Source organism: Penaeus monodon, chromosome 6 (assembly GCF_015228065.2).
Source record: "Penaeus monodon isolate SGIC_2016 chromosome 6, NSTDA_Pmon_1, whole genome shotgun sequence".
NCBI classification, from domain to species: domain Eukaryota; kingdom Metazoa; phylum Arthropoda; class Malacostraca; order Decapoda; family Penaeidae; genus Penaeus; species Penaeus monodon.
In genome coordinates, this window is record NC_051391.1 from 41,140,201 (window position 1) to 41,150,200 (window position 10,000).

The 10,000-nt window shown below is 32.4% G+C and overlaps 1 protein-coding gene across 1 annotated transcript in view; it reads right to left on the reverse strand.

The window, feature by feature from the left end:
• Nucleotides 1-8,178: 8,178 nt before the first annotated feature.
• Nucleotides 8,179-10,000, reverse strand: part of LOC119574004 — a gene marked incomplete at its 3' end in the record, with an annotated part of 3,461 nt that continues 1,639 nt past the window's right edge. Inside the window, 4 exon segments of the mRNA XM_037921100.1 lie at nucleotides 8,179-8,353; nucleotides 8,532-8,678; nucleotides 8,960-9,110; nucleotides 9,660-9,890. Coding sequence (XP_037777028.1) covers nucleotides 8,179-8,353; nucleotides 8,532-8,678; nucleotides 8,960-9,110; nucleotides 9,660-9,890 — 704 coding nt within the window.

The following is a 10,000-nucleotide window of genomic DNA, read 5'->3' on the forward strand; positions in this document are numbered from 1 at the left end:
ATGATTCATACTGCCTTATAAATGAAAATCTATCGCAATAGGAAACTTTCATACTCCTCATACTGCCTTCTGGCACCCTACGCACCCAGCCCTTGGATCCTCCAAAAATTCTCCAGGTCTGTTCTTGAGATCCTTATAAGTTACCTTGGCATTTACTTTCATCTGCTCTGAGTGTGGGGACTGTCATTACTAAAAGCCTTGTTTTTTTATTTACTACATCTCAAAGGTAAGGAATAGCTCACAGACAATACTCATTACTGACAGTTTGACCCTCTGGAGCATACTGGAGAGCAGAGAAATACTTTGAAGTAACTCATGATGATCTGAAAAAAGGACTTAGCAATATATTACCAGCAGTGGAAAGATGACTGTGCTAAGTGACTAGAAAGAGATAAATTTTTCCTCAGTCTCAGAGCATAGTGTTCAATTTATAGCCAAAAGATCAGATATTTTGCTACCATATCTCATATATACACAAGTGTGCATTCATTGGGGTAAAAAAAGATAAATAAATAAAATAACAATAAACAAAAAAATGAATAATAATATCATAAGGACCCTTGATAAGTAGGGTTGTACTGTCTTTCTGCATTGTAATTTTTTTTATTAAGTTATATTTCTAATGGAGTCTGCCAAGGGAAAATAGGAAACTTTCATTGAGTCCTTGTCATTGTTCTTCATTTCATTATTTTTTCTTTCATCCTTTTTATCACTTTTTTTCTATAAGTAAAAAGAAGAAGTATATACTCATCTTTCCCTTTTTTTCCTTTGCCATAATATCATGAATTGGATCAACACTGAAGCTCAAACTTAGGCTCGGGACGGACTAATCCACCCAACGAACATTATCCGTACAACAGATTCGAACAATAATTATTGTTTTTGCACTTCGTCTGGGTGATCTGGTGTGAAAACACACACACACGGCATCTGTGAACAATTAGCAAAATCATAAATGACTTGTTGAATGTATGGCTTTATCCTCTATGAATTCCTACAAAGACGAACTATGTACAGTATTATTTGACATGTAATGAGACTCAAAACTTATCTCCAATTTCCTTACATATATAGAACAATCAATGACATGGAATCTGTTATATCTACTATATATAGTGTATCAGCAACTACAAATTTAGATTCAATATTCAGTCATTACAATGAAAATCATTATTTTTCAGTGGCAGACACATTCTACATTTTTATACCTATAAATTCATATACATTTTTTGCCTCTTTGCCTTTATTTTAACCCACCACAGAAAAAAATATATATATAATAATAATAATAATAATAATTATTAGGTGAGAATGGAACAAACAAAATTAGTAAAAATAATCAACCTGCTAACAAATTTACACAAATGAAATCTACTTATTACACATGGGGTACATTGTATACAGAAAGTTTTTCCTTTGAAATAATTTTTAGTTTTCAACAAGGAAAACTGGGGAATTTTGCCCTAATTTAAACAATTCAATTTCATTCACTTGGAGCTGGGTAAAATACAAAAGAAAATGCTGTAAACAACAAACAACAAATCACTATATGTGTTTGTTTTTCTAGTCTTAGAAAAAAATGCATATATAATTCAACTCAAGACCCCATAGATCTGATAAAAAAATTAAAATGTGAATAAAAATATAACAATAATAATATCAAAATAAAAATACGACTAGCTAAAATCCAAAACAAACACATGAATTGACTTACACAGGACATAAATATACATGAGGGCGGGAGGTTGCAAACAGGAATGATAAAATATCCCATTTGCATACTACATACTTAAATGGTAAACTGAACATTCTCCAAAAACAAAAGCAAGTGAGTATATTGCATAACATATGCCTTCAGGATTTCTCTATAGGACAGTTATGACATCCTATTTCACACAACAGAAAAAATAAATAAATAAATAAATAAATAAACAAACTTCAAAGAGAGCTAAAAAAGCTATAATTCATGTAAATGCAAAAAACACTCTTTATGTAACAAATGGTTGTGTCAGGACATACTATGATTGTAAATCCATGCAGACTTGTGCATGGCAGACCCAACCTTTAATAAATGTTACTTCTATAACAGTCATACTTTTTAGACCCACAGTAACTGTCTAAAATATCTGTAAAACAGAAAGCCACATACATTTTGAGAAATCTTTTTATGTTTGTGTGTCCACATACATATATACATACATTCAGACATACATAGATTTTACACACACACACACACACACACACACACACACACACACACACACACACACACACACACACACACACACACACACACACACACACACACACATACACACACACACACACACACATATGCACACTCACATACACGCATATGCACACTCACACACATGCACGCACGCTGTCTATAGGTATAGGTATACAAATAAGTATATGCATATATATACATATGTATGTATTTATTTAAGTATCCATGTGTATTTAAGTTTGTATGTCTATACCATAAACACGTATTTGTATGAGTATGTATATGTGTGTGTTTGTGTTTGTGTATGTGTATGTGTATGTGTATGTGTGTGCGTGTGCATGTGCGTGTGCGTGTGCATGCGCGCATGCGTGTACTTTTATAAATATGTACATACATATATGGATATATAAATACTGAAAACAATCAATCACTGCAACTGCCATGAAAATGGCACAAAAACCTTCAGCATTCCTCTTGTGGTACTAGTTCTAAAAAATAACTGAGACATTCTGGGTTATGCTAAAAAAAAAGGGCCAGTTTTACTATCTATCAATTGGTACTGTGTTTTTTGACATTTACCAGTAAAGGCACTATCAGTTTTGTTGCAACAATTTTCCTAACAGGGAAATGGGATTTTTTACATAATTAAAGAAGAACAAATTGACCTCTAAATAGTGAAAATTAGATGTAGGTATGTAATGAAAATTTTAGTATATTTATATAAATTATATAATTTAACTTCTATATTAATTTCATATATATAATTTTATATAAAGGGATTTAAAATAAAATAAAAATATTATTATAATTATTATTTATAAAATATAAACATATATATCATATATATTAAACAATGATATTTTAAAGTTTATTATTAATTTAGAAAATTTTTATAAAATATTACATACATACATACATACAATCATACATACGTAGGATAGCGACTAGTTTAGAGGTCAGATTTGTCTCTTCCCTTATGATATTATATACCAAAAAATCCCCATTACTGCAACTGTTAGGAAATTTTTGCAACAAAACTGATATGCCTTTACTTGGTAATGTCAAAAAACAACAGTACCAATTGATAGATAGTAAAACTGGCCCTTTTTTTTTAGCATAACCCAGAATGTCTCAGTTATTTTTTAGAACTAGTACCACAAGAGGAATGCTGAAGGTTTTTGTGCCATTTTCATGGCAGTTGCAGTGATTGATTGTTTTCAGTATTATATATCCATATATTTTATGTCATATTTATAAAAGTACACGCATGCCGCGCAGCACACGCACACGCACATGCACACGCACACAATACACATACACATACCATAACAAACAACACACACTATACATACTCAAAACAAATAGGGTTTTATGGTATAGACATACAAACTTAAATACACATGGATACTTAAATAAATACATACATATGTATATATATGCATATACTTATTTGTATACCTATACCTATAGACAGCGTGCGTGCATGTGTGTGAGTGTGCATATGCGTGTATGTGAGTGTGCATATGTGTGTGTGTTGTGTGTGTATGTGTGTGTAGGTGTGTGTGTGTGTGTGTTTTGTGTGTGTGTGGTGTGTGTGTGTGTGTGTGTTGTGTGTGTGTGTGTGTGTGTGTGTGTGTGTGTGTGTGTGTGTGTGTGTGTGTGTGTGTAAAATCTATGTATGTCTGAATGTATGTATATATGTATGTGGACACACAAACATAAAAAGATTTCTCAAAATGTATGTGGCTTTCTTTTTTACAGATATTTTAGACAGTTACTGGGGGTCTAAAGTATGACTGTTATAGAAGTAACATTTATTAAAGGTTGGGTCTGCCATGCACAAGTCTGCATGGTTTTTTAAAATCATAGTATGTCCTGACACAACCATTTTTTTACATAAAAGTGTGTTTTTGCTTACTGAATTATAGCTTTTTAGCTCTCTTTGAAGTTTGTTTATTTATTTATTTATTTATTTAAATTTTTCTGTTGTGTGAAATAGGATGTCGTAACTGTCCTATAGAGAAATCCTGAAGGCAATGTTATGCAATTACCACTTGCTTTTTTTTGGAGAATTTTCAGTTTACCATTTAAGTTTTGTAGTATGCAAAGGGGATATTTTATCATTCCTGTTTGCAACCTCCCGCCCTCATGTATATTTATGTCCTTTTGTAAGTCAATTTTCATGTTTTTTGTTTTGGATTTTAGCTAGTCGTTTTTTTTATTTGATATTATTATTGTTATATTTTTATTCACTTTTTAAATTTTTTTATCAGATCTATGGGGTCTTGAGTTGAATTTATTGCATTTTTTTCTAAGACTAGAAAAACAAACACATATAGTGATTTTGTTGTTGTTGTTACAGCATTTTCTTTTGTATTTTAGCAGCTCCAAGTGAATGAAATTGAATTGTTTAAATTAGGGCAAAATTCCCCAGTTTTCCTTGTTGAAAACTAAAAATTATTTCAAAGGAAAAACTTTCTGTATACAATGTACCCCATGTGTAATAAGTGGATTTCATTTGTGTAAATTTGTTAGCAGGTTGATTATTTTTACTAATTTTGTTTGTTCCATTCTCACCTAATAATTATTATTATTATTATTATTATATATATATTTTTTTCTGTGGTGGGTTAAAATAAAGGCAAAGAGGCAAAAAATGTATATGAATTTATAGGTATAAAAATGTAGAATGTGTCTGCCACTGAAAAATAATGATTTTCATTGTAATGACTGAATATTGAATCTAAATTTGTAGTTGCTGATACACTATATATAGTAGATATAACAGATTCCATGTCATTGATTGTTCTATATATGTAAGGAAATTGGAGATAAGTTTTGAGTCTCATTACATGTCAAATAATGCTGTACATAGTTCGTCTTTGTAGGAATTCATAGAGGATAAAGCCATACTTTCCCAAAAATTTCATTTATGATTTTGCTAATTGTTCACAGATGCCGTGTGTGTGTGTTTTTCACACCAGAATCACCCAGACGAAGTGCAAAAACAATTAATTATTGTTCGAATCTGTTGTACGGATAATGTTCGTTGGGTGGATTAGTCCGTCCCGAGCCTAAGTTTGAGCTTCAGTGTTGATCCAATTCATGATATTATGGCAAAGGAAAAAAAGGGAAAGATGAGTATATACTTCTTCTTTTTACTTATAGAAAAAAAGTGATAAAAAGGATGAAAGAAAAAATAATGAAATGAAGAACAATGACAAGGACTCAATGAAAGTTTCCTATTTTCCCTTGGCAGACTCCATTAGAAAATAAACTTAATAAAAAAAATTACAATGGCAGAAAGACAGTACAACCCACTTATCAAGGGTCCTTATGATATTATTATTCATTTTTTTGTTTATTGTTTATTTTATTTATTTATCTTTTTTTCCCCAATGAATGCACACTTGTGTATATATGAGATATGGTAGAAAAAATATCTGATCTTTTGGCTATAAATTGAACACTATGCTCTGAGACTGAGGAAAAATTTATCTCTTTCTAGTCACTTAGCACAGTCATCTTTCCACTGCTGGTAATATATTGCTAAGTCCTTTTTTCAGATCATCATGAGTTACTTCAAAGTATTTCTCTGCTCTCCAGTATGCTCCAGAGGGAAAACTGCAGTAATGAGTATTGTCTGTGAGTATTCCTTACCTTTGAGATTATTTAAATAAAAAAAAAAGGCTTTTAGTAATGACAGTCCCCACACTCAGAGCAGATGAAAGTAAATGCCAAGGTAACTTATAAGGATCTCAAGAACAGACCTGGAGAATTTTTGGAGGATCCAAGGGCTGGGTGCGTAGGGTGCCAGAAGGCAGTATGAGGAGTATGAAAGTTTCCTTCATTTAGCAGATATGATTTTCATTTTATAGTTAAAGGTCAGATACTTTTCAGTCAGACCTCATTTATGGTTGGCACTTGGAAGAACAGTGCTAGTCTTTGGTCGATGTCACAAGTTAGCTTCCGTATTTGAACATAATACAAATGCTCAAACTTGTTATCTGTACTTATGTACTGTACCTACCTAATCTATAACTTAATAGTGTTATTTGAATATCATCCATAAGTAAATGTTAATTTTTTGAGTTTTTCTGTCATGTATTTAAAGGGCAAGCCAAATGATTCAGGATATCACCAGATATGTAGTTGATCTTCAAGAACCTTCCTTCATATTTTACAACTGAAGATCTGCAAAAAAAATTGATTTTGCTTTTATAAATGTGATTATCATCTAAGTGTGTGCCAAATAAGCAGCATTGGAGCTTGTGTGTTTTTATAACTATTAATGTAACATCAGACTTTTTCTGGTTGCAGTCCTCCAGTCTTTGGCTTACCTTTTTCATTTTGTATTTAATCTTGCCAGCTCATATTTTGTATGATATATCAAAAAAACAAACTAAAAAACTTGTTGTTCATGCATGTACATAAAGATATACTTTTCATTTCTACTTACTGTGTGTAAGGTACATATGTGGTGTGCATTCACTGTTATGTGTGTTAATAATGTGGTGTACACGTCATGTAAAGTATTTGTGCCAGTACATTGCACATGTCTGAAGATTGCAAGCAACATGACTGTTGCAGCAACAGTTGAGAAGAAATAGAGATTGTAACTTCAGATGACCCTTCACACTTGGCAAAAAAGCTTTTAATATATTGCGTTCTAGGATTTTAAGTCTAGTCCAAAACTATTTGATACTGTTTTGTAGGGTGCCTTTGTATCATCATTGCAAAATATCAGTACTATCTCATGGCGGGCTTTATATATGATACATCCAAATGTAATTACACAGCCCAAGTGGGTTTCATAGTAATTTTCAAATGAAAGGCTGAAAAGTCTCTTTAAAGGTATGTAAAGTTGTTTGGGAATCACATTGAAATACTAAAGTAAATAATGTGTTTGCTTAATTTTATTCTCTTTAGATTTTTGTCAGATCAGATGAGGGAAACAAGAATAAAGATCCTTGGCTTGCAAAAGGCTGAAGTCATGCATTCCTTCCAACCTTGTTCTAGGAAGGAGTGAAGGGAGTCCTTGTCTTGCACAATTGGATGAGATCTGGCCTGTGGTTGTAGTGTATTTCTTTTTATTATTATGAGTATTATTAAAAAGAGATGTATTGTGTATCTATGGCTGAGTCATATCAGTAAAGAACGTAGAGCTCATGTTTTCTACTTAAAAGTGGATTCCCCACTGTAAGTTTGCTTCCATTTGTAACGTTTGTAAATTTTGGGAGTTAATTCTTTTCTCAACTTCATATTTAATATATTTGTAAATGCTTGTGTTTAACATATTTCTGGCAGCAAACAGAATTCATATCTGAATAATATCAATACATCACACTATTGTGAGTGGATGATCAGGCATAACCTCAGTTTTGTGAAGTATCTCCTACTGATTAATTGTTAAACTGTTTCAGGTTTTCCTTTCTCCCGTTGTGATAAATGTCAATCAGAATGAAGTAAATGCTGCATATTCTTATTTATCCCATATTGTATTTACTTTTTTTCTCTTTAATCTAAGTTTGCATTATTTATATTTTATATACCATTAACCTCTCACATTGTCATCCCCATACTAATGCATGAACATTTATTTACTGCAGAACATAAACAACTCAGAAGAAAATCAGAGAATGGCCCAGGTAATTCTGTGCCATTCATATTGTTGCCTGTATTTACATGTTTATCTAATTATCTTTTTTGTTAGATCTCATCAGTCTTTGAATTCTACAGTAATGTCTTTCATGTTGTGCATTTAAAAGTGATTGGCATTAAATGTCAGATAATGAAGAAAAAAAAAAAAAAGAAGTTGGGTTTTATTACATCCTTTAATTTGAACAGTATGTACATTTATATATATATATCAGCAATTATTATTTCCAAGTAACACCTAAGGTCGCAACTTTTCTCAAGTCTATCTATATGTATCTTTTTTTATTTTCTCTTTTGCTTCTTCAATTCTTCCTCTTCCATCAGCTGCTTTATAATTTCTGCTGGCAGCCTCTTCCCTTTCCAAAATTTGGGGATAGGTTTTTCCTTTGTGATGCGCAGTATATTGGCCACATGGGCAGCTGCATCAAAGGCTTCTGCGGCACGAATCTTGGCCATTTGTGTTGCCTGCGGAGGAAGGAAGGAAGTAAAATAACGTAATGAGACATCTTTGTTTCTACTGATAATGCTGGAAAGAATTAATTGCCGATTTTAAAGTGACTCAAGATCACAAAGATTATTCCTCCTCAAACTCCATTTAAGATACTGGCATTTGCACAGGACAAAAGCTACTTTAGATGGGTACCTGGAAAAGCTTCTCTTTACGATACTCCCTCTTCTGGATGATCTTCAACCATTCAAACCTCATCCTCTTACGCAACTTTTTGAGCTTGTGTTTGTTCATCATCCTTCTACGAATTACAATTAAGCGAGCTGCTTGCTTCTCGATCACCTGGAATGATGTTCAAAAAATATATTAGCAGGGGCAAGAAACTACTGCATATACTTAATATGCTCGTAGTTCTGAAGAATACAAAAATCTGATTATTTCAAAAATTAATGTAATATAGAAATAGGATTGAACAAAACACCTAAAAAATATACATATTATAAAAAACATGAAACTAAGCACTGTGACCATAGGATCTTGCATTGCTGACCTAAAGCTCACATCCATAAAAAAAAAAAGTCCAACTAAAATAATTACAATGTAGGCAAATAATCTGAACCTGCCTTGCTTGATGGCGCTTCTCGAACTTCCTCCTTTGCCAGGGGTTCAATCTTCTCTACTATGTTGAGAGTTGGTGGAAGATCCTTCTCCTGGATCATCCCATTATACAAGGAAGGTACTGTGATGCTAACTGGCTTCACTAAAGATGGCAATCTAGGGATGAAAACAACAGAGCAGATAATAAATGATAATGAAGACCTATTTATAACTGTCATAATAACGGAATTTTTACTTTGGCCCTTTGAGTCTCTTAACAGACATGGATGGATTTCAGTAAAACACTGTTAATGAATTGTGACCATGTCTTTTGGAAGGTTTTCGACACAAGTATCAAGAAAACCATTACCTCCTAGATTATGTCCTATTAAACAAATGGACCTGGATAGCAAAAATACATGCCATGTCCACTGTAATCTTTATACAGTGATAGCTCCACAAAGGTTAATCACCATGGAGTCAATTATTAGTCCTACATATCTTGCCTACTTACTCTTTCCCTTGATTTTATTTGTTTGTGGCATATGAATCAATACATAAAATCAGGCACTAGGGAACACTGTTAAAAGAAAGCAACATAAAAAAAAATCATAACAATGTAAGCCTGCCCTATAGTAAAATTGAATACATTCTAAAATAGTTTGATATAGTATGCAACAATGTAAGAACAGCCTATCATTCATACAATTTCTTTTTCTTTCATACCTGTATTCCTGAATATTATGCTGAGGCACTGCATGGTGCTCTAAAGATACTACAGCTCTTGCTGATAAACGTGCTTCCTCTGGTGATATTCCAAGCTCACGGAACCTTGAACACAACCCACTAGTTGCATCTGTTCCTGTTGAACTCCCTGTTGAACTTACTGGGAGAGGTATTCTACCCTTTAATCCTGTGGTGAAGAAGGTTTTTTGTTTAGATCCACAACAATAATGTCTGAATTCTTACCAAAATATATTTAAATTGGTACTTAAAAGCAGAGGTACTGGTTATTTTAACACTTATTTTTTTGTAGAATAATATGCTGACTTATGAGTCAAATAACA